General features: G+C 45.7%; 1 protein-coding gene across 1 annotated transcript in view; it reads left to right on the forward strand.

Moving 5' to 3' along the window:
• Nucleotides 1–8,332: 8,332 nt before the first annotated feature.
• Nucleotides 8,333–26,539, forward strand: part of LOC134965392 (CMP-N-acetylneuraminate-beta-galactosamide-alpha-2,3-sialyltransferase 4-like) — an 83,401-nt gene continuing 65,194 nt past the window's right edge. Inside the window, exons 1-3 of the mRNA XM_063941854.1 lie at nt 8,333–8,847; nt 20,840–20,911; nt 25,256–25,327. Coding sequence (XP_063797924.1) covers nt 8,333–8,847; nt 20,840–20,911; nt 25,256–25,327 — 659 coding nt within the window. The remainder of the gene's footprint in view (nt 8,848–20,839; nt 20,912–25,255; nt 25,328–26,539) is intronic.

Consider the following 26,539-nt stretch of genomic DNA (forward strand, 5'->3'; position numbering starts at 1 on the left):
TACTTTGTATTCCAAGCCTCATTTACGATCACAGCAGACATCTTTAAAAAGCTAATATAATTCAAATCCTCTTATTGGACATACAGGCATAATACAATATTTATAATTAGCATTGTCATTAAGCTGATTCCTATAGGTATAGTCCCAACAATTCATACACACATTATACATACCTATTGAAAACACATATCTATAAAATTATGTCTTTTATGTATGCACAATAATATAGATATACATAACCACTAAATGATCATATATATATGGCACACTAAAATATACATACATAAAATACTAATTGATTGACAATATTAGTGTATATATAGTATAAGGACACAAGAGGGGGAGAAAGATCTCTCCTAGCCGTAAATTTTAACCAATTTATATAGATATATCCCTGTTGTGCCCCCATATACATATAGTCTCCACCTCTCGGTAGCACAAGGAATCATAAATCACCTAATCTCTAAATTACTATAATTAATATAATTAAGCTTTTAAAAACTAACTCTACTGAGTCATTTAATCCCTGAGGGATCAGAGTCTTGAGATTAAATATCCCAAAAGCTTCTGTTTTACACAGCCGTCTTTACCTATTACCTGCAGTAATCATTATGTTTTCACTTTTACTTTTATATGAGTATTCCCCACCCTTTTATCTATCTGTCGCTTATGCTCCATAAACCTAACCTGGAGTGCCCGAGTGGTGCGCCCCACGTATTGCGCTCCACATATACACTGCAGAACATAAATAACATATGTAGATCTACAATTCATAAAACTTTTTTTATATTGTACTTTTCCTCTGAAACAGATAAAATGACTTGTGCAGTTTTCTTTTTTGTGTGTCTACACGTCACACAGTTAGTTTTCCCACATTTATGAAAGCCCATTGGTGGTTTAGGTAACCATGTGTTAAATTGTCCACCTTGGAGGATATAGATTTATCACATGATCTATTGAAGAAACTGGCTGCCAATACAGACTTCAAATTGTCCGATTTTCGAAATATAACCTGTTCACTCAACTTTACATTGGAATTCAATGTTTCATCTAACTTCAATATCGAAAAATTCTTCCTAATTATCTTCTTAATCTCATATGCACTGGTATTATACTTAGTTGCAAACATTGTTGTCCTATCTGTCATCATTTCTTTATTTCTCTTTGAGTTGATTCTAGTAGTATCCAATAAAGAATCCCTCTCTATATTTTCTACTTCTCTCAAAGCCTGAACTAGAACTGATTTTGGATAGCCCTGTGTCATGAATGCCCCATATATTGATTTTATCTGTTCTCTAGCCACTTCATTGGTGGAACAATTCCTTTTAATATGAAGGAATTGACCTTTAGGTATATTATTTTTCCACCGTTGAAGATGGCTACACTTATAATGTAGATACCTATTTTGATCTACTTCCTTGACAAAAGTTTTTGTTACTATTCTATTATTTTCTATCCCCAGCGCTATATCCAGAAAAGTCATCTGTGTAGGGTGGCAGTACCCTGTAAATTTTAAACCAAGTTGGTTATGATTCAAACTATTAATAAATGTCTCAGTGGATTCTGTGCTTTCCTCCCAAACAAAAAATAGGTCGTCGATGAAACGACCATAGAGGACCAGGCTCGCCCCGAGATCGCCCCCCCCCCAAATGTATCGCTCCTCAAACTGCCCCATGAAAAGGTTGGCGAAACTCGGAGTGAACCTGGTCCCCATGGCCATCCCCTTAATTTGTAAATAATACCGCTTATCAAAAACAAAATAATTGTGTTTTAATATGCATCTGATCCCCTCTATAATTAACCACCTCAGTTCTTTCTCTATATTAGGGTCCTTTAGAAGGTAAAATTCCATTGCTTCAATCCCTAATTGGTGCTCAAAATTTAAATAAAGTGATTCTACATCACACGTGATAAAACAATAATTTGGCTGCAATTTAACAGTTTTAATAAGATTCAAAAAATGTGTAGTATCCTTAATATGTGATTTTAATTCTTTAACATACCCCTGTAAAAAAACTGTCTATAAAAAAAGATAAATTACTTGTCAGTGAGTCTATACCCGCAATGATGGGTCTCCCCGGTGGATTCACTAATGTTTTGTGTGCTTTCGGTAGACAATAATATGTGGGAACCACAGGATTATCACAAAACAGAAAACACTGTGTTTCTCTGGATATAGCGCCCAAATCACCGCTTTGTTCAGCAGGATCTTCAATTCTTTCTGAAATTGGGCGGTGGGATTGCGGGTAATTTTTGAATACAGAAAAGCATCACCCAACTGTCTATTTGCCTCTGTTTAATACATCACTGTATCCATCACCACAATCCCACTGCCCTTGTCCGCCTGTTTTATAGTCAAGGAAGGATCACCCCTCAATACTTTTAAAGCTGCTCTTTCCTGTGTACTCAAGTTATCCTTCAAAGGTCGCTTGTCAGTTTTACTACACATCACTCTAAATTGCTCTAGTGTTAATTTATAGAAGCTCTCGATGTAAGGACCTCTATAAGCTAGAGCAGGCTTTCCCAACCACGGTCCTCAAGGCACACCAACAGTCCTGGTTTTAGTGATATCCAGGCTTCAGCACAGGTGATTTAATTAGCAGCTCAGCTATTTTGATTTAACCATCTGTGCTGCAGCCTGGATATCACTAAAACCTGCACTGTTGGTGTGCCTTGAGGACTGTGGTTGGGAATGCCTGAGCTAGAGGATAGAATTCTTAAACCTTGTACTTTCATTTGTGTCTCGTGTTACATCAAATATTTTTATACAACCCTCCCCATCCAAGTTGTTCGTTGATCCCCTGCCAATGATTCCAACATGTTTAATATAACCCAATCGTCTTGATCTAATATGATGGGAATACCTTAATTATCTTTTTTCTTCATATGTTTTAGTATCGCTTCCTACTCAAGGTCCTAATGTACCCATTGAGGTCAACGAACAATTCGAATAAGTTGGGTTTTTGGGCTGGTGCGAAATTTAATCCTTTCTTAAGTTATCGCAATTGATCATTACTCACCTTTTTTGATGACAAATTAAAGACCCCTTTCACTTTAATTTCATGCTTTTTGTTGGACTTGGTCTTTCCCCCTCTCTTTCCTCTGGCTCTTGTTCTCTTTGTTGACACAATCCGGGTAACTGGACGCCATTATTTACCTTTCAAGTGTCTCCTGAGGCTGGCTCAGTGTTCCAGGGCCGGATCCCAGCTGCGTTGCTGATATCCTCACTTCACATCTCCTCCCTGTGATCCCGCACTACTGTCACAGCAGCTTCATAAGTCTGACTTGCTAAATCCTAAAATGGCGTCTCCAGCCTTCCACGGCCTCCGCCGCCATCCCTGTGGCTCCAGTGTGCAAATAATCAAATATGGCTTCTCCTGCCCTCCGCGGCCTCCACCGTCATTACTGTCATTTCTCCACGTGGTTTCACAAACTGACTTTCCCTCCAAATGCTAAACATGGGTGCAGCCATGTTTTTCCAGTCACATGCTATCACTGCACCTATCCGCTGCACTCCTGAACTCTGCATAATTGATCAGCCAATGCCTGCCTTACAGCAAGTATAACTATCCTGTGCCTGGACCAGGAAGTTGTCAGTGCTTTGGTTGTCATACCCAGTGTATCCAGTCTCTGCTCCTTGTGGTTGATTTGCTAAGCTCCAGGTATTTCCAGCTCCTGTCTTCACTCCACCAGAGACCCGCATCAGTTACCACCTTGCAGAGCAGCCTGACTCTGCAGTGTCCTCATTGCACCCTGCAACTGGCAGTTCCCTAACACCGGCTTCCAGCATCTGGCTTTCACAGTGTCCAGTCTCCTGTTGCCATCGGTGCTCCGCCATCGGTTTCCAGATGCCATCGGTGCTCCACCATCGGTTTCCAGATACCATCGGTGTTCTGTCATCAGTTCCTAATATCCATCGATCCCTAGCATCACCAGTGCCATTCAACTGTTCTCCTGCTACATTGGTTCACCAGCACTTCCACACAGTTCATCACCTGGTCCGGTTCTATCCGGCAAACCCGGCAGTCCACTTGTGTTTACCCAGTACCATTTACTCCACAGTACTTCCAGCCTCCAGTATAACATCAGCTGGTCAGTTCCTGTCATTATTTCATTACTCAGCGGATGGGTGTTGGTAAAAGGACTTTCCACCTCTTGGTCTCCCAAGACTGTCTTGTTACAAATACCGCACCTAAGGACATCCCAACCACTGCTGCATTCTTTGGAACTGTGTACTGTATCTGTTCATTTACCATATCTGAATACTGCAACTGCCGATGTACCATCTGAACTGTGCTAAAAAAACTCATTAACTTTTCTCCTGTTGTCGTGGTCACGCCTTAGGGAATTGGTACTGCAAGCTCATCTGCATGTCTAAGGGTCCCTTATTGCCTCCCAGGTTTACATACACCTCAGACCGTACAACTGATGCTTCCCCTGGTCAGCACCAGCCCTCAGTTGTGACAGTAAGCACTGACCCAATGAATCCGGCCGGAGACCAAATCCAAGCGACCAGGCCGATGCAAGAACTGGGAGCCCGTCTTGAACATCATGAGGCTGCACAAGGCCATGTTATCCACTGTCTCCAGGACCTCTCCTCTCGGCTGGATGGAATTCAAACGACCTTCCGGGGGTCAGGGTCATCCAGTGTGTCGACTACAGTACCTGCGGTGGTAAGTCCACCCACCATACCCGTTTCTGCTCCATGTCTCCACTTGCCGACACCTGCTAAATTTGATGGGTCCTCAAAAGCCTGCCGGTGATTTTTAAATCAGTGTGAGATTCATTTTGAGTTACAGCCTGGCAGTTTCCCAACTGACCGCACCAAGGTTGCCTACATCATCTCCCTCCTCAGTGGCTCCGCCCTCGATTGGGCATCACCCCTATGGGAGAGATCAGATGCTCTGCTGTCTTCCTATACAGAGTTCGTGGCAACATTCAGGTGCATCTTCGACGAGCCAGGTCGTGTGACATCAGCCTCCTCTGAAATTCTCCGGTTACGCCAGGGGTCACGTACAGTCGGCCAATATTTGATGCAGTTCCAGATTTGGCATCTGAACTTTCCTGGAATGATGACGTTCTTTATGCAGCCTTTTTGCATGGCTTGTCTGAACGAATCAAGGATGAGCTCGCTAACAGAGACTTACCTTCAAAGCTGAATGAGCTCAAATCTCTCTGCACTAAGGTCGATCTACGGTTCCGTGAAAGGGCAATTGAGCGAGGAAGGTCTTCATTTCCTAAGACTCCTACCACTCCTCCTCCTCGTCAGCCATCTCCGCCCAAGGATGAACCTATGCAAATAGGTCACTCTCGTCTGTCTCCAGCAGAGCGTAGAAGACGGCTATCCGAACGTCTCTGTCTGTATTGCGCTGCACCTTCTCATGTCATCAACGCTTGTCCCAAGCGTCCAGGAAACTCCAAGTCCTAGCTCGCCAAGGAGAGGGCCGGCTAGGAGTAATGAACTCCTCTCCATCTTCAAATGACTGTAACCTCCCAGTCTCGCTTCAAGTGGCACAGTGCAGTAGGAATCTCATTGCTCTGTTAGACTCTGGAGCAGCTGGGAACTTTATGACTGAGAGATACGTCAAGCGGTGGGCCCTACCCACTGAGAGACTTTCGTCTTCCATATCCTTGACTGCCGTGGATGGCAGCAGGATTTCCGAAGCAGTCATTACCTCTAAGACCCTGCCTATCCGTCTGAAGGTAGGAGCCCTTCATTCTGAACTGATCTCCTTCCTGGTGATCCCAAAGGCCACTCACCCTGTGGTTCTAGGCCTTCCATGGCTTCATCTTCATAATCCCAAAATTGATTGGAGAACTACACATATCCTGGCATGGGGTTCCTGCTGCTCTGATACCTGTCTTTCTAAAGTCCTTCCAGTTTGTACTTCCTCCTCCAAGTCTTCAGATATCCCGCCTCTTCCATACCAAGACTTCACAGGTGTTTTTAGCAAGTCCACTGCCGATATTCTTCCCCTCATAGGGAATGGGATTGCCCTATTGACCTCATTCTGGGAAAGACTCCACCTCGGGGACGCATATATCCATTGTCGTTACCAGAAACTCATTCCATGGAAGAATACATTAAAGAAAACCTAGCTAAAGGGTTTATCCGGCCTTCTTCCTCTCCAGCTGGCGCAGGCTTCTTCTTCGTAAAGAAGAAAGACGGCGGCCTGTGGCCCTGTATTGATTACCGTGGTTTGAACGACATCACTGTGAAAAATCGGTACCCTCTGCCTCTCATCACGAGCTATTCGTCCGCGTCAGTGGGGCCACCATCTTCACGAAGTTAGATCTGAGGGGTGCCTACAACCTCATCCGGATCCGAAAGGGTGACGAGTTAAAGACCGCATTTAACACCCGTGACGGACATTACGAGTACCTCGTCATGCATTTTGGACTCAGTAATGCTCCAGCTGTATTTCAACACTTCGTGAATGAAATCTTCCGAGACATCCTCTATCATCATGTGGTGGTCTATCGCGATGATATCCTCATCTTCGCTAATGACCTGGAGGAACATTGCTTCTTGGTCAAGGAGGTCCTGTCCCGTCTCTGTGTCAACCATCCTTATTGCAAGTTGGAAAAATGCGTTTTTGAAGTCAAATCCATTCCGTTTCTAGGTTACATTGTGTCCGGTTCCGGACTAGCGATGGATCCTGAGAAACTTCAAGCTATTCGAGATTGGCCGATACCTACAACCCTCAAGGGTGTCCAGAGATTCCTAGGATTCACCAATTACTACAGGAAATTTAGCCGAGACTTTTCCACTATTGTGACACCTGTCACAGCCTTTACCAAAAAGGGTGCCAATCCTTCCAAGTGGTCTGAGGAAGCTACTCGAGCTTTCCACCTTTTGAAACAAAAGTTCGTCTCTGCTCCAGTCTTGAAACAGCCAGATACCAGCTCGCCCTTCACCCTGGAGGTGGATGCCTCTTCCGTTGGAGTGGGCGCAGTCCTGTCGCAAAGAGCCAATGACGGCCACTTACATCCTTGTTGCTTCTTCTCATGAAAGTTCTCTCCTGCTGAGTGCAACTACGCCATTGGCGATCAAGAACTTTTGGCTATCAAACTGGCTCTGGAAGAGTGGAGATATTTGTTAGAGGGAGATTCTCATACCATCACCATTCTGACAGACCACAAGAACCTCCTGTATTTAAAGGGAGCTCAATGTCTCAATCCTCGTCAAGCCAGGTGGGCACTTTTCTTTCCAGGTTTGACTTCAAACTTTAGTTTTGTCCAGGGTCACAGAATCGTAAGGCTAATGCCCTTTCCGGCTCCTGGGAGCAAGAAAATGAGTCTTAGTCTACTGACAAGCATTATATTATTGATCCAGTGGCATTCTCCGCAGTGAGGATGGACTCTATACCCCCGCCAGGGAAAAGCCTCGTAAAACCGGCTCTCAGAAGGAAGCTCTTGCAATGGGCACATTCCTCTCGCTTCGCCGGACACGCGGACATTCAGAAGACCTTAGAGTTCGTTTCAAGATCATACTGGTGGACGACCCTGAAAAAGGACATTACAGAATTTGTTGCATCCTGCCCTAAGTGTGCCCAACACAAAGTACCTCGCCAGTCGCCCGCTGGGCAACTGGTACCTCTATCTGTTCCTCATCATCCATGGACCCATTTATCAATGTACTTTGTTATGGACCTTCCAGAGTGTAACAAGTTTAATACCATCTGGGTGGTAGTTGACCGGTTCACCAAGATGGCTCATTTCATTCCTCTCACCGGTCTTCCGTCAGCTCCAAATTGGCTCAAGTCTTCATCCAAGAGATCTTCAGACTACATGGCCTCCCTGAGGAGATAATTTCCGACAGAGGTGTTCAATTTGTAGCCAAGTTCTGGCGAAGTTTATGTCTGGCACTCCAAGTAAAGTTGAAGTTCTCTACAGCTTAATACCCTCAAACCAACGGTCAAACTGAGAGGGTGAATCAGGACTTGGAGGCCTTTCTTCGTATCTATGTATCTTCTTCCCAAGATGACTGGGTTCAATTCCTTCCATGGGCCGAATTTTGTCACAACAATCAGTACCATTCTTCACCCTCTTCCACGCCATTCTTCACCAACTACGGGTTCGGGTGGTCTTCAGAATGCCAAATGTCGGGATCCCGGCGCACAGTATACCGGCGCAGGGATCCCGACACCCGGCATACCGACAGCTATTCTCCCTCGTGGGGGTCCACGACCCCCCTGGAGGGAGAATAAATAGCGTGGTGCGCGTAGCGCGCCACCGTGCCCGCAGCGTGGCGAGCGCAGCGAGCCCACAAGGGGCTCCTTTGCGCTCGCCACACTGTCGGTATGCCGGCGGTCGGGCTCCCGGCGCCGGTATGCTGGTCGCCGGGAGCCCGGCCGCCGGCATACCATACTACACCCATGTGTTCCACCCAAATGTCCCTGAATTTCAACCGCTTCCAGCAACATCTGTACCTGCAGCTGATATCACTCTTCGTCAGTTTTCAAATAACTGGAAGAATGTTCGGGCAGCTCTTTTAAAAGCATCCTCTAGGTACAAGAAGTTTGCGGATAAGAAGCGTAGGGCAATTCCTGCCCTCAGAGCTGGTGATTTTGTCTGGCTGTCCACAAAAAATCTAATACTTAAAGTTCCAAGTATGAAGTTTGCTCCCCGCTATATCGGCCCTTTTCTAATTGAACAAGTCATCAATCCAGTTGCTTACAAGCTCAAGTTACCTCCATTTCTGAAGATTCCCAGGACATTTCATATTTCACTCCTGAAACCAGTGATACTGAGCTGTTTCCATTCAGCGCTCCCCTCTGCACCTAAAGTTCAGACGCAACGTGGTGTTGAGTATGAGGTCGCCAAGATCCTGGATTCACACTTCCGGTACGGTCATCTTCAGTACCTGATTGACTGGAAGGGCTATGGCCCTGAGGAACGTTCCTGGACCTAACGCCTTGTATGTTCATGCTCCTAAATTGGTCCGGGATTTCCACACCAGATTTCCTCTGAAGCCTAAGAAAGGTCCTGGGGCCACTCCTAAAGGGGGGGTGCTGTCACGATCCGGGTAACTGGACGCCATTATTTACCTTTCAAGTGTCTCCTGAGGCTGGCTCAGTGTTCCAGGGCCGGATCCCAGCTGCGTTGCTGATATCCTCACTTCACATCTCCTCCCTGTGATCCCGCACTACTGTCACAGCAGCTTCATATGTCTGACTTGCTAAATCCTAAAATGGCGTCTCCAGCCTTCCGCGGCCTCCGCCGCCATCCCTGTGGCTCCAGTGTGCAAATAATCAAATATGGCTTCTCCTGCCCTCCGCGGCCTCCACCGTCATTACTGTCATTTCTCCACGTGGTTTCACAAACTGACTTTCCCTCCAAATGCTAAACATGGGTGCAGCCATGTTTTTCCAGTCACATGCTATCACTGCACCTATCCGCTGCACTCCTGAACTCTGCATAATTGATCAGCCAATGCCTGCCTTACAGCAAGTATAACTATCCTGTGCCTGGACTAGGAAGTTGTCAGTGCTTTGGTTGTCATACCCAGTGTATCCAGTCTCTGTTCCTTGTGGTTGATTTGCTAAGCTCCAGGTATTTCCAGCTCCTGTCTTCACTCCACCCTGCAACTGGCAGTTCCCTAACACCGGCTTCCAGCATCTGGCTTTCAGCAGTGTCCAGTCTCCTGTTGCCATCGGTTTCCAGATACCATCGGTGCTCCACCATCGGTTTCCAGATACCATCGGTGTTCTGTCATCAGTTCCTAATATCCATCGATCCCTAGCATCACCAGTGCCATTCAACTGTTCTCCTGCTACATTGGTTCACCAGCACTTCCACACAGTTCATCAACTGGTCCGGTTCTATCCGGCAAACCCGGCAGTCCACTTGTGTTTACCCAGTACCATTTACTCCACAGTACTTCCAGCCTCCAGTATAACATCAGCTGGTCAGTTCCTGTCATTATTTCATTACTCAGCGGATGGGTGTTGGTAAAAGGACTTTCCACCTCCTGGTCTCCCAAGACTGTCTTGTTACAAATACCGCACCTAAGGACATCCCAACCACTGTTCCATTCTTTGGAACTGTGTACTGTATCTGTTCATTTACCATATCTGAATACTGCAACTGCCGATGTACCATCTGAAATGTGCTAAATAAAAACTCATTAACTTTTCTCCTGTTGTCGTAGTCACTCCCTTATTGCCTCCCAGGTTTACATACACCTCAGACCGTACAACTGATGCTTCCCCTGGTCAGCACCAGCCCTCAGTTGTGACATTTGTCTTTTTATTGACCAACCTGTTCCTTCGTGTTTTCTTTGGGGATGATTTTGAAATCTGTGGCTGTCCTCTAAAAAATTATTGCTTCCATGATTGTTAGGTGACTGTCTATTACCATCTCCGATATCTATCCACTCATCCCTTCCTGATTCTCTTCTATTCCACCTAGGGTTCAGGGATGGAGATCTCATATTATTTTGTTGTGGTAAGGCCGCATATCTATTCTTTAGAGCAATAGGTTCAAATTTCTCCTCATCAATATTTCTATTCCTCCTTGATTCTCTATACTCTACAGGTGTCCTTGGTCCTTTATAATTTCGGGACCTAAACTGGGAATTTTGTACTTCCCTTCTCATACCTCCTGTTTCCTTATGAGATAAATTATAATTGGATGCATTCTCCCTTCTCCTGTTGTATGTATGTACCTCTCCTTTTTGATAATCCAATTTATCTCGATTCATTTTATTAATTTTCCTAAAAACCAAGGATTTCTCAAAATCCTCCACCTTTCGATTCACTTTAAGATCTCTCTCACTGTAACCCTTATCACCCAAAAAAGATTTTAATAACTCTTGGGTTTTTTCAATTTCCTTTTGTATTCCATTAACCTTATCCTCCCTATATCTGACAAGCTATATAAACGGAGCCCACTAAGCACAGTCATTCGAACTGAGGAAGCCGCTGAGTGTGTTAGAAGGCGGAGAAACGCATTTTCATGGTGACTGAACCAGGGACGATCACCTCCACAACTTTGATGCTATTACCAGCTTGCATCTACTGCATAATTTCCAGTGTATCTGCAATTACGGCTAATTACCAGCAGAGGGAGCAGGAACAATTTGGAAAGTCCCTGTTAACATCTACTCCAGATAGTCTGCAAAAACGGATAAGCACCAGGGAGTCAAAGTATGGGATCGATTTAAACAACATATTTCTTTGGAGGTGACGTAATGGCCAAAAATGTCTGATAATTACTCACTTATTTTTAAAGAGTGTGTGCAGGGGCGGAACTCTGGGAGGCAGTGGAGTCGGCTGCCGCCGGGCTCCTGGCCTCAAGGGGGCGCATCTCCTCCACACTGTCTCCCGCTGCCTGACTCCTGAAGAGGAGCTTTCGTGTCAGTGTCAGGGGGAGCCCGCAGATCAGGAGGACTGGAGGAGCTACTCGCAGCCTGGAACCTGTCACCGGAAGAGGAGGAGCTCGTAGCAGCATGAGCACCCTCAGCGTTCTGAGGGAAAATCCCACCGGCCAGCCGCTGTGTGCTCCGGCTCTGCGGGTAAGTGGAGGTCCAGGGCAGCCTTACTTACCCTTCCTTGTGATGGTCACATAATCGTGCGTGCCGAAAGCCGGTGATTGGGGGGCGCGCGCGCGGGGTGGGGGGGGGGGTCTTATTGTATACATTGCTGGGAGGTGCTGCACTTCGGATCCCTTCAATAATGACACACACAGCAGCACCATTATATAATCAATATTTCAATCTGGTACTATAGATTGTCACCAGGATACCATACCTGATGACAATCTATAGTACCAGATTGAAATATTGATTATATAAAGGTGCTGCTGTGTGTGTCATTACTGAAGGGATCCTAAGTGCAGCACCTCCCAGCAATATATTAAAACTTCTTGTGGGGGCACCAGAATAAGTAAATGTATAGAGAGAGAGAGAGAGATGTGGAATTCAGTGGCACTCCACAGACTTGAATATATTAATAATAAATAATTAATCCATGAATTAAATAAAGTATGGAGTATTAACTGTATAGAAGTCTGTGGAGTGCCACTGAATTCTACATCTATATGAGACCGTTGCTTTGACCTAAGGAGGGCACCACAGCAAGAATTCATTGTACCCTCAAAGGAGTGTCAGGCTCACAGTCCTATAAAAAAATAAAATATATAGATAAATAGATAGATAGAGATAGATGATAGATAGATATAGATATAGGCAAAGTGTGACATCCCTAGATGCTCCCAACACCAGGTAAGAGATACTGCATGGCACTCCAGGACGTCTTTGAATCAATTACATTTTACTGCAATATATAACCCAGAATCGTTGATATATTGCGGTAAAAGTTTATTGATTTAAATAAGTCCTGGAGTGCCATGCAGTATCTCTCACCTGGTGTTGGGAGCATCTAAGGAAAGGACGCCACACTTATATACATCATTATCAGCAAGGGCACCCAGGCAACTGCATATACAATAGTGAGTACTGAACCACAAGATGAATATATATATATATATATAGTATTATCATTTACTGTATCAGTGCGCAGTATGTTAGTGTCCATGGAATACAGTGACTTGCATACTCCCTTTTGTGTGGACGGTGTAATGGTTATCATTATGCATCACAGCACTGAGGTCATGGGTTCTGTTCCCGCCATGGCCCTGACTGTGTAGAGTTTGTATAGTCTCCCATTGCTGGCGTGGTTACCACCAGGTACTCTGGATAGGTAGGTTATTTGGCTCCCAACAAATATTAACCCTAGTACATGAGTGTACAGGGGCAGACTACATTGGCCAAGTATTTCTTATCTGCCATCAAATTCTATGTGACAGGTCTCGCAATAGTACAGCTGTCTGGTTCTCGCCTCTGGCCGGGGAGAAGGAGTGCAGACTAGAGTCCTGGGAGCTGCTATCCACCTCCTCCTTCTCCAGTGTGACCTGCCACCTCCACACTTCCCTATGATTTGTCCCTGAACTGTGATCAGGACTAATGCTAGGAGAGAAAGCCTTGTGATGAACATCTGCTTAATTCTCCACGTCCGCCACCCTGCCTGCTGTATGTGAGAGTGTAGAGAGCAGTCACTGGACGTTGTGCCCCCTATACTGAGCGGGATATCAGAGTTATTTCTGCGTCTTCCGTCATTCTGCTGCGGAGCCCATCCACACACTGCTGATGCGGGGGTCACCCACTTTATAGGCTGCTACACAGGTACTTATGGTGTTAAAATAGGAAGAAGAGCTGTTGTGTAGCCTACACATGGAGCCCTTCTCATCAATCCCTATAATTATGGGGATTGTTATTAACTGCGCCAGGGCAGTCGGACTTAATCCCCTGCTGTATTGTTCTTGAAAGTGGCGTTTGTGTGTTGTTTATATATATACTGTATATCGGCACACCACTGCGCCAAAGCATCTACATTGTGACACGCTAGTGGGTGAGGGAGTACTGTAGATTTGCTATAATGGTATGCTGGTGTCTATTTTATTGTGATGACTGACTTGGAGTGCCGTCCACTTTGTATGTGTATATATATTACTATTGGGAAAGGCACCTGAGCACGCTACTACTGTTCAACATGAGTGCCGGATAGCTACATATGAAGGGCGTGTGTGTAGGAGGGGGGGGGGGGGGGGGGGCACCAACACTTATCATGCCTCCGGGCGACTGGGGCGAACTTACGCCACTGAGTGTGTGCACACATTTTTCAATAACAACAGTAATTAGTTTGGGACTTATGAACACATTGAGTGTTTGAAAAGTGGTCTCATGCCATTCCACATCTAGTCCAGTGGACATTGCGATTAACAGCTCAAATTAGGAATTGCCTCTGAAGTCTGAATAAGGTTTTAGATAGTCATATATGGACTTTTAGATTAATGATATGAATTGCATCATGTTTATTATATATTAACTGAGTGTATTTTATGCTGCAGCATATGTGATAATAAATCTTTTTTAGTTCATCTGTGAAAATGTAATTCATTGTCTCTTTTAATTGGTGCGGGCAGCGCTTCTCTTTTTTACAAGAAAGTTTATATCCCTGTAATTAGTGGTTTTCTATCTGCCTTGCCCCTATGCAACAGCCAACAGCATGCCATCTCTCCCAATATCCCCACTATCACCACTTTGAAATCCGGCCACTGTCCCCTTCTTTGCATCCACGCCATCCAACAATGACGGGAGCGGCTGCAGGCAGTGGCTCCTTTATGGGTTTCTGAGAAAGACCATCTCCCTCGAATAGTTTTCATATGTTTATACTTTAGTTTTGTATGGATACAATTTTATTTTTTTAAATTGTTAGGTGATTATATTTAATATGTATTTATTTATTTTTTTAAATTATATTCAAATTTAATTTAAATGTTTTTATATATATATATATATATATATATATATATTCTTTACTTGTTTGAACTAATTAATAATTTGTTCATTTAATAAAATAACATTTTTTGTAAGTTCTGTGTTGTTACTTGGTATATACCTTCATATATTGCTCCTGCAGAACCTGAGAGTTGGCCGCACAGTCTCAGGCAAGATCTCGCAGGGCTTGTGATGATATAGCTGTGCTGTACCTCAGATCCGCCAGTCTCCAACCAGTAGCCAGATAACGTAGATTAGTCACTGCAGAAATCAGTACACTAAAATAGGTGTCCTCTTTCTCTGTGAGTAGGGTGACTCGCCGCATGACGGTACTTGGAGAACCGCACATACCAGCATGCGGAGCATTAAAGGCTCACTGGTACCTATAACCCTCCCCCTGTAAAATAATTTCTTAAAAAAAGACAGAACACACACACACTGTAGATAGTAAAACTTTAATACAGTCACATTACTCACCTTGTCCCCGATGCCGCTCGGTCCACTTCTCCAAGTAAAATCCTCTATATGGATAGGGGAAAATAACATACTTGAGTGATAGCCAGCCCACCCTCAGCCAATCAGTGGTCTTTTCCCATGGTAGTGGCGGCTGTTTGGCTGGCTGCCCTGAAAATAGTGGAAACCATGAGTATACCAGTATTTGCGGAGAGGAGCTATATGTGTATACACATATACTGTAGATCCTCTAGGTCCAGTTGGTTTGGGCCTTTCGTTTGTTTTAATGCCCCTGGATGTAACTGCAGAAAAGGACTGATCCTCTCCAAGGGGTAGGTGAGTATGTTTTTCCGCCCTATCCATGCAGAGGATTCTACTTGAAGTGGACCAAGCGGCAACAGGGACAAGGTGAGATGGTGTGAGTGTGAGTATTAAAGTTTTACTGTCAATGGTGTGTTCTGTGTCTATGTTAATATTTATTTTACAGGGGGACTATAAGTAATGCCCCACATGCTGGTACTTCTGGTTCTTCAAGTACTTGCATGTGGTGGAGGCTTGCCAGGACCTGTAGTTTTCCTGTTAAAGATAATATTATTCTAACTTTAACTGAATTGCTATCAACTCAGCGCCCACCACCTAAGGGTACCGGGGATATCCCTGGGCTTCAGAACAGGCCTTGGATATACTCAGGAGGCGTGACCCCTTTATTGAGGTGTCCCCACTTTCTGAGAAATCCCCGGCCCGTGCTGACTAGTTAGGGGGGAGAATGCATGGCCCGGAGTTTCGGTCATTTTTCCCCCATATTTTTAGAACCAGGGCCAACTCCAAGATCCTGATGTTGGTTCATTAAATACAGGGGAACCCGGCGCATTTTTTTCCCTGTAGTTTTTTAACCAGAGCCAGATCAAAGAGCCTGGGGCGGGTTATGCCTTTGGTTGGGTGGGGGGGGGACCTCGCACCATTTTATTTTGCGCATACACACCCACACCAGTGACGTGCGGTGAGGTCAATGGCTGGGGAGGCACCAAGTAAATCCCAGGGCCAGATTATAGTATGGGGGGTGGATAAAGTGGGCTCCCTGGGGCACATGCTTTGATATCCCCACCCCCCTGAATCCATCACTGCAGCTCCCTGCAACCCTGTCACCCATTAGGGTTTCTGATGTGGGTGTGAGTTGCCCCCCTGCCCACATCAATTCCATTAATTCTGCAACCTTCCACCCCCTCCTCCCCCTCTCCTGGGTCCATGTGCCCCGTGCAGAGGCGGCGTTGCTGCTGCAGAGGCTGCTGCCTGGGAGAGGGCAGAGGAGGAGGGGAGAGTGCGCCGCCCGACACACTTGGCTCTGCCCCCCAGCGGGGTAATGGAGGAGATCACCGCGTGACTCAACTTCTGCACCATCTGCGGAAATCACCGCACGGCTGCTCTGCCCGGCGGGGTAACGTAGGAGGTCACCACGTGGCTGTTACTGCTGCTGGGGTCAGGTTCCCACCACCAGCAGCGCGGAGAAAGGGGGAATGAGGAGAGCTAGGTGATCACTGATGCTGCCGCTTCTAGGTGATTGGACCAGCGGATCCAGCACTTGATCCGCTGTCCAATCACATCTGTCCCTGTCAGCGAGGCACTTATACTAGTGCCGCTTTCTCTGCTTTTTTCAATGGGCTTTTTTACAGCCCAGTGCTTGGCCCCGCCCCCCGCATTATCCCCATACCCGTTGTCAACGGGAGGCACTGTTATCAGTGCCTCCTACACTATTTAAATCTATAAAATGATTAGAATAATATAACGAAGATACTTATGATACAGAATATGTGTCATAAGTATCTTCTTTGTATTATTTTAATCATTAATGACAGGGGAGGCACTGCCTCCCCAGCCTCCCCTGACTGCACAACAGTGCCTAGGTTGACCACTGTTGGTCGACAGTGACTAAGTCAACACCCAAAATAGGTTGACACAAGCATTAGGTCGACATGTACTAGGTTGACATGAGAAAAGGTCGACCCAAGGTTTTTTTTATTTTTTGGGGTGTCCTTTTCTTCGTAAAGTGAAGGGGAACCCCAATTAGTGCCCCGTGTCCCCTCGCATGGCTCGCTTCACTCGCCATGCTTCGGACAAGGTGCCTCGCTCTGCTGCTGCTGCTGCGCTCGGCACAGGTTTCTGTTCCCAATCGTAGTCCACGTGGATCGTAAAGTATGAAAAAGTCAAAGAAATTGTGAAAAACTCGTGTCGACCTTTTGTCATGTGGACCTAGTACATGTCAACTTAGTGACCATGTCGACCTAGAAACCCTGTAGACCTAATGTGTGTCAACCAATAGTGGTCGACCTAATGACTGCCGACCTAAGTGTGGTCGGCCTAGAGACCGGATAGATACACACACACCCACACACACCTGTTCTGTGCAGGTTTCATGTCAGGGAGTGATGGCTGCCAAACGTGACTGCATACACCATTGGAAAGCACAATCACAGAAAACATGGTACAGTCAGGGCCGTCTTTTTGTATGGGCTCAATGGGCACTTGCCCAAGGGCCCCAGGAGTATGAGGGCCCTAGGCTGATAGCTTAGGGTCCCCTCTTTCTAGGGGTTCAAGGTTTTTGAAAATCGGCCTTGGGGAACCGGAGATTTCTGATTTACAAGCAGTGGTCCATATCCAAGCCTGTTAATTGCTCTTCCTTCCCAGCCAGATATCTTGGGTTCTGTCTAACTTAGAGTTGTTCTGAGGCTATGCTCCAAAAGCTGGGACTCTCCCCTTTCGGTGGACACTGACAGCTTGTTTCTGCTATGCCCATAACCAGAGATATCAGCCTTCCAGCAGCCGGTCCCTGCTGCAGCTCCACACCCCTGGTATGCAGGTTTATATTTTCATTGGTGGATTGCTCTGACTCCTGAGCTCTGATCCCCAAGTCCCCAGTACCTGACCACAAACAAATTACTGACAGCGCCTAAATGAATGAACTACCAAGATGCAATCACACCTGAGTGCTGCCGATAATTGGCACTGTGCGTGTGCCTATGGATACAATGGTAAAAGAAAAAAAACGGCTGCGCTTGGGGTATTGCAAATGGGTGTAAATTATGGAGAGTTGACAAAGAATAATCTATATAAAATTGTTTATTGTAATGTTAAATACATCAACAGTAAATAAAAATAACCATATTTAAAAGATGTATATAAGTATCTATACTCTGAAAACACCGTTGTATGGACACACAGTATCAATCTAAACTTGTGTATAATATTCCCCTGATTCAGGGTATGAGGTTGATACTGTTTAAAATTGTAACCGTAATGTAACTAGATAGTTACAATTTAGCTCTCCACAGTTTATTATAACTGAGATGACTGAGGAAATGAAACTTTTTTTTTTAAAAGAAAGTTATGAAAGCAGCAGAACTTTTCTCCAATAATAGGAGAAGACGAGGGCCCAGCGGTCAAATATACAATGGACAGTATGCAATATTACCTCTCCTAGGGGCTGGTATTACCAAGCGTCCTCGGTAAAGTCCTGTATAGAGCCCACAGTGTGATGCTAAGGAGAGGAATTCAATGTAGGAATGATTATCCAAACTTGCTCCTTAATATGTAGGTCCCGGATGCAGGACAGGTGCCTGTATATTCCCTTGGGCTGGTGGAAATCCTTTTATTGCCCTAGATATAGGGAATCACACATCTCCAGGACATCAAACGGAGCAGACGCTGTGGCCGCTAATTGCGGAGGAAATACACAGGTGTAGCGCTAGCCGGAGCAGTTGCTGGCAATGAAATTAAGAGACTGGAGCGCTGTCCCACGGCCAAATGTAGCCGTCAGATTATACGGGCTGGCGCTGTCCCACAGCCAAATACAGCCGTCAGATGATACAGGCTGGTGCTGTCCCACGGCCAAATATAGCCGTCAGATGATGCAGGCTGGTGCCGTGTAAAGACCGCAATAGAGCCACCGTGTAGATAAAGAAATTCTCCGCTGTAAACAAAGTTCCTTAGAGCTGAAGTGCCGATGGGTCGGTGATCAGAGTAGAAGGGGAGATGTCCTGAGTGGTGTCCCCAGTACCTCCTGACAGGTGTCCCCAGTACCTCCTGAGAGGTGTCCCCAGTACCTCCTGAAAGGTGTCCCTTTTACCTCCTGAAAGGTGTCCCCAGTACCTCCTGAAAGGTGTTCCTTTTACATCCTGAAAGGTGTCCCCAGTACCTCCTAAAAGGTGTCCCTTTTACCTCCTGAAAGGTGTCCCCAGTTCCTCCTGAAAGGTGTGCCCAGTACATCCTGAAAGGTGTCCCATTTACCTCCTGAAAGGTGTCCCCAGTACCTCCTGAAAGGTGTCCCCAGTACCTCCTGAAAGGTGTCCCCAGTACCTCCTGAAAGGTGTCCCCAGTACATCCTGAAAGGTGTCCCATTTACCTCCTGAAAGGTGTCCCCAGTACCTCCTGAAAGGTGAGACTCTCTAGTTTTTTTTATCCCATTCAAAGCTAAGAAATCTATTCCCAGGAACTGGAGATATCTTCAGTCAAGCAAACTGCCCTCCCACTGGAAAATGATGAATATTAAGGCCACACCACTATCCACCCCTCCCCTATGTATTAAACACTGTTGGATTCAAATGAATTCCTAATAAATATTTATAATGCCAGCGCTAATATATGCTGCGGACACACGGCGCATCTTATTACCATGTACGATAAAAGTGCACCGTACGTCGCAAGCGCTACATCCCTTAAGAGAAAACAAGCACTCGCACACATTGTCAGACTTCCAACGCTTATTGATAGATATATATATATATATATATATATATATATATATATATGTATATATATATATTTGATATTTAAAAGGACATGCATACAATATAATACATGAACAGTATATATATATGGTTACATGGTTACAATTACACAGGAAGCAAGAATCCATACAGTTACAACCACAGCCAGCATACGATACCATTTCCCTGTCCCTTAATGCACACTTTGCTCCATTTCCTCCATCTCTGGATCTGCCTCAACACCAACAAACAGCAACTGAACAGAACAGCAACCAGCAAAAACAGAACTTCTTGTCTCTGGGATCAGCTATACACTGTGTATATTGGGGGAGTACATGTCTTCTTTTATTAGTCCAGGGGAGGTAACTTTCTCATTATGATGTGTCATTGGTCAGTTCATATGCAAGCAACGTCCAGCCTTGAAGAAGCAGGATGTCTTTTGTTCCAATAAGAGTGACTTTAGCTTTCACACATTTAATCATAACTACTCATGTGCTACAACCTAACCACAGGCATCAAATCAATCTACACATTCCTCTGATTACTTTGACACCAAGCATGACATGTCCATCTTGTTCTGTTCCAATAATATATATACATGATGTTATACTCCATTATATAATTTGATGCATTATAATGTCTGGTGTTTGACATGTTTAATTTATGTGTGGTATGAAATATGTGTTGAACATATCTTTGTGGCGTGTCTGTGTGAGTGCGTATGCTATCATATATCGCTGTGTACACTGCATGTATTGGCACGCACAGCGACTCATCTGTGTGGAATTTGTATGTTTTCTATATGTAATATTTTTGACTTCGACAACACCCCCTACCACCCCTGAAGTCATGTTTCGGGGCCTCTTCATTAAGCCCAATGCCCCTTTCTACAGTTTAGTGTTTTCCCTCCGACCCCATCTGTGCAGTAAAGTAGTAATAATTAGCAGAAATCACTGCTCCAGGTCCTCCATGCTGAGCGAAAGATAGAACACCCCTTACCGCCCACGGGACATCAAAGCTGCCGCTGATAGCACCCCCCACCCTTACCGCTGGAGGATGGGTAGGGGGCCCAGTGCATTTCTGTGCCCAGGGGCCTACACTGCTGTTAAGACAGCCTTGGGTACAGTATCATAGTAAATACCCTTGTTTGATTTTGAAAAATACTCCCATGTTTTATTGATCACCACTGCACTTAAACTCGGATAAACACGGTTCAGACGTGAATCTTAGTAAATTACCCCCTCTGTGTCTAATCAACACTGATTTGCTGTTTTATCCATCACAGGTCTTATGTCCATGTCCGAGCAACGTGCTCTCCCGGTGAGCTCGCTGCAAAAGCGGCCTCTCTGATCAGCAAGTAAGTCAGCACTATCCCTAGCTCTATACAGCTGTATCTAAGCCATTAGGAGCTCCTATGTTCTTGTTATATAGCTCATAACTAAATAAATCTTCAATGTCAAATTATTACTTGTTTAACCTGCCATACTTTAATAGGGGGTGTAATTTGTTCTGCTCTGCATACTGAGGCTGGTAAGATTCTATGAAAGTTGGGGGAGACACTGACTATACTGGGGTGTTATCAAACACATGGGCGTAACTATAGCGGGAGCAAGGGATGTCATTGCTATGAGGCCCAGAGGCTTATGGGGGCTCGGACCCAGGTTATAAAGTTGCATACCAATTTCCCAGATTTGCCTGCCAAGAAACTGCATACAGAAGGAGCCTCGCTCAGCTAACCTTCTCTGGTGCGCCATGGTGCACCAAGGCTTATTAGCAAAACCCTTTCATCTATTGTTCTCAACTGCGATACAATACAGAGAGAACAATACATCAGGGGATTAAGTCATTACAGCACTGGCTCAATTAATCCTATTAAAGGGATAGATTAGCAGGACTCCATCTGTACCTCCCAACTGTCCCAATTTTCACAGGACAGTCCCATTTTTCAGGGACTGTCCCGCTGTCCCACCCGTGGAGAATGGGGGCGTGGCTCGCAATTGCAGCATTACAGCGAGACCACGTCCCTTTTCCCGGGCAGATGCAACTAGGCCGTGCTCTGGACACAAAGTTGGGAGGTACTGTATGCAATTGGGTCTGATCCATTGTCCTGCCTGAACTGGGACATTACATTCTCAATAAGAGGATGTTATAATGGTAAGAGGCACTGCAATCTGGCATTATTTGAACTGTAGGTCACAGTACTGCAGAGCCAGATTAAGGTGGGCACAGTAGACACTGTACCACTGGCCCCCAGCTGTCAAGAGGGCCCCCAACCAGAGCACACTGACATAACTGGCTCTCCCTGTTGTGCAGCAGCAGAAGGAAAGCACTTTCCGACCAGAAGAGATATAGGCAGGGGAGAGGACTGCAAGTGACCCAGGGATCACAGCTTTTCTTCCCCCTCCCCATACACAGCAGGCTAGATTGATGTGTCTGGGTCCTGTGTAACTTGTTATCCTCTGAGAGCATTTGGGACTGGGAGAGAAAGAGATAAGTAGACTGCTTTGTTTGGGGGCACTCTTATCTCCTATATATGTGTCCAGATCTGTGGCTGTGATTCATTTGCTAACGCTGGGCGTGGCTAGGAGCTCTGAGTCATAGAGTCACAGATCTGGATAGGAGAGACCAGGCCTGCAAGTGTGGCGGTACGCTCGGTTACGGCGTACCGCTATGAATCTAGTCGTCGGTACACCATACCCGCAGGCCGCCACTCACACACACATCATAGCCACCGTTAGCGGCTATTACTGTAAAAGCCGCCGATGTGCTCCTCCTCCCCTTTCCAGCCCGCTGCTGTGTCAGAGAAGGAGAGGAGAGCGCAGCGCGGTCCCGTCCCTCAGTGCTGCTTTCAGACTTTGGTCTCCGGCCGCGGCGCTCTCCTCTCCTTCCCCCGACCCTGACACAGCAGCAGCGGGTGAGCAATGGGAGGGAGGTGTGGGGTGGGTGGGGCATATGTATAACCGGCATTGTGGAGCATATCTGGCACTAGGGGCATATGTATATCTGGCACTGGGGGCATATGTATATCTGGCACTGGGGGCATATGTATATCTGGCATTGTGGGGCATATGTTTATCTGGCACTGGGGGCATATGTATATCTGGCATTGTGGGGCATATGTTTATCTGGCACTGCGGGGAATATGTATAACTGGCACTGTGGGGCATATCTGGAACTGTTATGAGGGATAAGTCCCCAGTGCATACTCTGTGTATGTGATGTTATATAGGTGAAGGGGCTGTATAGTGATATATATATATGAGAAATAATCTCCCAACACACACATTGTGTATGTGGTATTTACCAAACATTGTCTTTATAACTAAATTATGTACACATAACATATTATCAACACACTAGGTCATTCATCGTGCCCTGCGTCCGCTCTTCACGCCGGCACAAGGGCCTACACCCCCTTGACACTTGCACGCCCTTTGGCCATAAAATATTTAACCAATAACAACATTATGCTTGAAGGTAACATCCCATATAATACAAATATTGCCCGCTTAAATGACGTGCAGGGGTTAAGGGGGCGTAACCCCTTGCGATGGTGTGAAGAGCGCCCATAGGGCGCGATGAATCGCCTAGTCAACATATATTCGTTAAAACTTAGCTTTTATTATTTCTATCATGTAAAAAACACAAAATACAGTATACAAAATCCTTTTTCTCATGAAGAGAGCTATATTCAATAAGAGTGTATTAAATCAGTGAGGGATAAATATACCATTGACACACCAGTATTTGGTACTGCAAAGAGAGCCCTCCTGAGTCCTGACCCAGTGTGTAAGTAATACAGAGGCTGCTGCTATTCTTGCATGTGACAAAATAAATGATAGCGTTTATCTTCTATGTGCACCCAGGGATAATTAAACCATTAGTTTAAATTTAATATACACCACTGGTTTAAATGTGATATACACAATCTAATATACAATCCCCCCACACTTGCACTAGCACTGTGCAGTCACAAAGTAGGGACTTTATGGGTCCCACAAAGTTCTGGTTTAGCCCCTGCTCATACACCTAGAAACTTTTCGCCATATGGTGTGAGATGCTTTGCGCTTTCCAGCCACTAAGCCATTGGAAGCGCAGTGTATTGGGTTTTACAGACGCTGCATCATAGTAGCATACAATGCCACTCACAATGTACCAGGGATGCTAGGTTGCTACTCAGAGGAATTGGTATGACACATGTACATAGTATCAGATTAAGCATAATGAAACATGGTGGGAGAAACAGCAGCGGCTGTTCATGTCGGAACCAGTTTACACAGAGTTATTACTGCCCCTTTATGCGGTTGCCGCTGATGCATACGCAGTGTGGCACAGCTAGCATTAGGCACTGTGTGGTAGTGGGGTGCATGCATATGAAAGGCTCCCGCTACCCGTTGTTTTTAATGGGGCAGTCATCGGCTGCAGGAGTCTGCGGTAAGCTATGCTATGCCATGAGGCATCACCGGGACACCCTGCTACAGGTATACGCAGCAGTAATGGACACATCGGTAGTCGCTCAGAGATGTACAAGTACTGCGAGGCCCAGTAGTCAGTGTACACTAGCAATGTAGTTTTGTTGCTTTTAGATGTTTTAAAGGTGAGACTAAGATAACAATTTTAAGAACAGTTAAGTCGCAAGGTCCATGGTGCACCAAGCAGGGATATTGGGCATGCCTACAGCAAAGGTGCATGGTGCACCAAGCAGGGATATTGGGCATGCCTACAGCAAAGGTGCATGGTGCACCAAGCAGGGATATTGGGCATGCCTACAGCAAAGGTGCATGGTGCACCAAGCAGGGATATTGGGCATGCCTACAGCAAAGGTGCATGGTGCACCAAGCAGGGATATTGGGCATGCCTACAGCAAAGGTGCATGGTGCACCAAGCAGGGATATTGGGCATGCCTACAGCAAAGGTGCATGGTGCACCAAGCAGAGATATTGGGCATGCCTACAGCAAAGGTGCATGGTGCACCAAGCAGGGATATTGGGCATGCCTACAGCAAAGGTGCATGGTGCACCAAGCAGAGATATTGGGCATGCCTACAGCAAAGGTCCATGGTGTTTGACATGTTTAATTTATGTGTGGTATGAAATATGTGTTGAACATATCTTTGTGGCGTGTCTGTGTGAGTGCGTATGCTATCATATATCGCTGTGTACACTGCATGTATTGGCACGCACAGCGACTCATCTGTGTGGAATTTGTATGTTTTCTATATGTAATATTTTTGACTTCGACAACACCCCCTACCACCCCTGAAGTCATGTATCGGGGCCTCTTCATTAAGCCCAATGCCCCTTTCTACAGTTTAGTGTTTTCCCTCCGACCCCATCTGTGCAGTAAAGTAGTAATAATTAGCAGAAATCACTGCTCCAGGTCCTCCATGCTGAGCGAAAGATAGAACACCCCTACCGCCCACGGGACATCAAAGCTGCTGCTGATAGCACCCCCCACCCTTACCGCTGGAGGATGGGTAGGGGGCCCAGTGCATTTCTGTGCCCAGGGGCCTACACTGCTGTTAAGACAGCCTTGGGTACAGTATCATAGTAAATACCCTTGTTTGATTTTGAAAAATACTCCCATGTTTTATTGATCACCACTGCACTTAAACTCGGATAAACACGGTTCAAACGTGAATCTTAGTAAATTACCCCCTCTGTGTCTAATCAACACTGATTTGCTGTTTTATCCATCACAGGTCTTATGTCCATGTCCGAGCAACGTGCTCTCCCGGTGAGCTCGCTGCAAAAGCGGCCTCTCTGATCAGCAAGTAAGTCAGCACTATCCCTAGCTCTATACAGCTGTATCTAAGCCATTAGGAGCTCCTATGTTCTTGTTATATAGCTCATAACTAAATAAATCTTCAATGTCAAATTATTACTTGTTTAACCTGCCATACTTTAATAGGGGGTGTAATTTGTTCTGCTCTGCATACTGAGGCTGGTAAGATTCTATGAAAGTTGGGGGAGACACTGACTATACTGGGGTGTTATCAAACACATGGGCGTAACTATAGCGGGAGCAAGGGATGTCATTGCTATGAGGCCCAGAGGCTTATGGGGGCTCGGACCCAGGTTATAAAGTTGCATACCAATTTCCCAGATTTGCCTGCCAAGAAACTGCATACAGAAGGAGCCTCGCTCAGCTAACCTTCTCTGGTGCGCCATGGTGCACCAAGGCTTATTAGCAAAACCCTTTCATCTATTGTTCTCAACTGTGATACAATACAGAGAGAACAATACAGCAGGGGATTAAGTCATTACAGCACTGGCTCAATTAATCTTATTAAAGGGATAGATTAGCAGGACTCCATCTGTACCTCCCAACTGTCCCAATTTTCACAGGACAGTCCCATTTTTCAGGGACTGTCCCGCTGTCCCACCCGTGGAGAATGGGGGCGTGGCTCGCAAGTGCAGCATTACAGCGAGACCACGTCCCTTTTCCCGGGCAGATGCAACTAGGCCGTGCTCTGGACACAAAGTTGGGAGGTACTGTATGCAACTGGGTCTGATCCATTGTCCTGCCTGAACTGGGACATTACATTCTCAATAAGAGGATGTTATAATGGTAAGAGGCACTGCAATCTGGCATTATTTGAACTGTAGGTCACAGTACTGCAGAGCCAGATTAAGGTGGGCACAGTAGACACTGTACCACTGGCCCCCATCTGTCAAGAGGGCCCCCAACCAGAGCACACTGACATAACTGGCTCTCCCTGTTGTGCAGCAGCAGAAGGAAAGCACTTTCCGACCAGAAGAGATATAGGCAGGGGAGAGGACTGCAAGTGACCCAGGGATCACAGCTTTTCTTCCCCCTCCCCATACACAGCAGGCTAGATTGATGTGTCTGGGTCCTGTGTAACTTGTTATCCTCTGAGAGCATTTGGGACTGGGAGAGAAAGAGATAAGTAGACTGCTTTGTTTGGGGGCACTCTTATCTCCTATATATGTGTCCAGATCTGTGGCTGTGACTCATTTGCTAA

The sequence above is a fragment of the Pseudophryne corroboree genome, chromosome 10, assembly GCF_028390025.1.
Source record: "Pseudophryne corroboree isolate aPseCor3 chromosome 10, aPseCor3.hap2, whole genome shotgun sequence".
In the NCBI taxonomy this organism is placed as follows: domain Eukaryota; kingdom Metazoa; phylum Chordata; class Amphibia; order Anura; family Myobatrachidae; genus Pseudophryne; species Pseudophryne corroboree.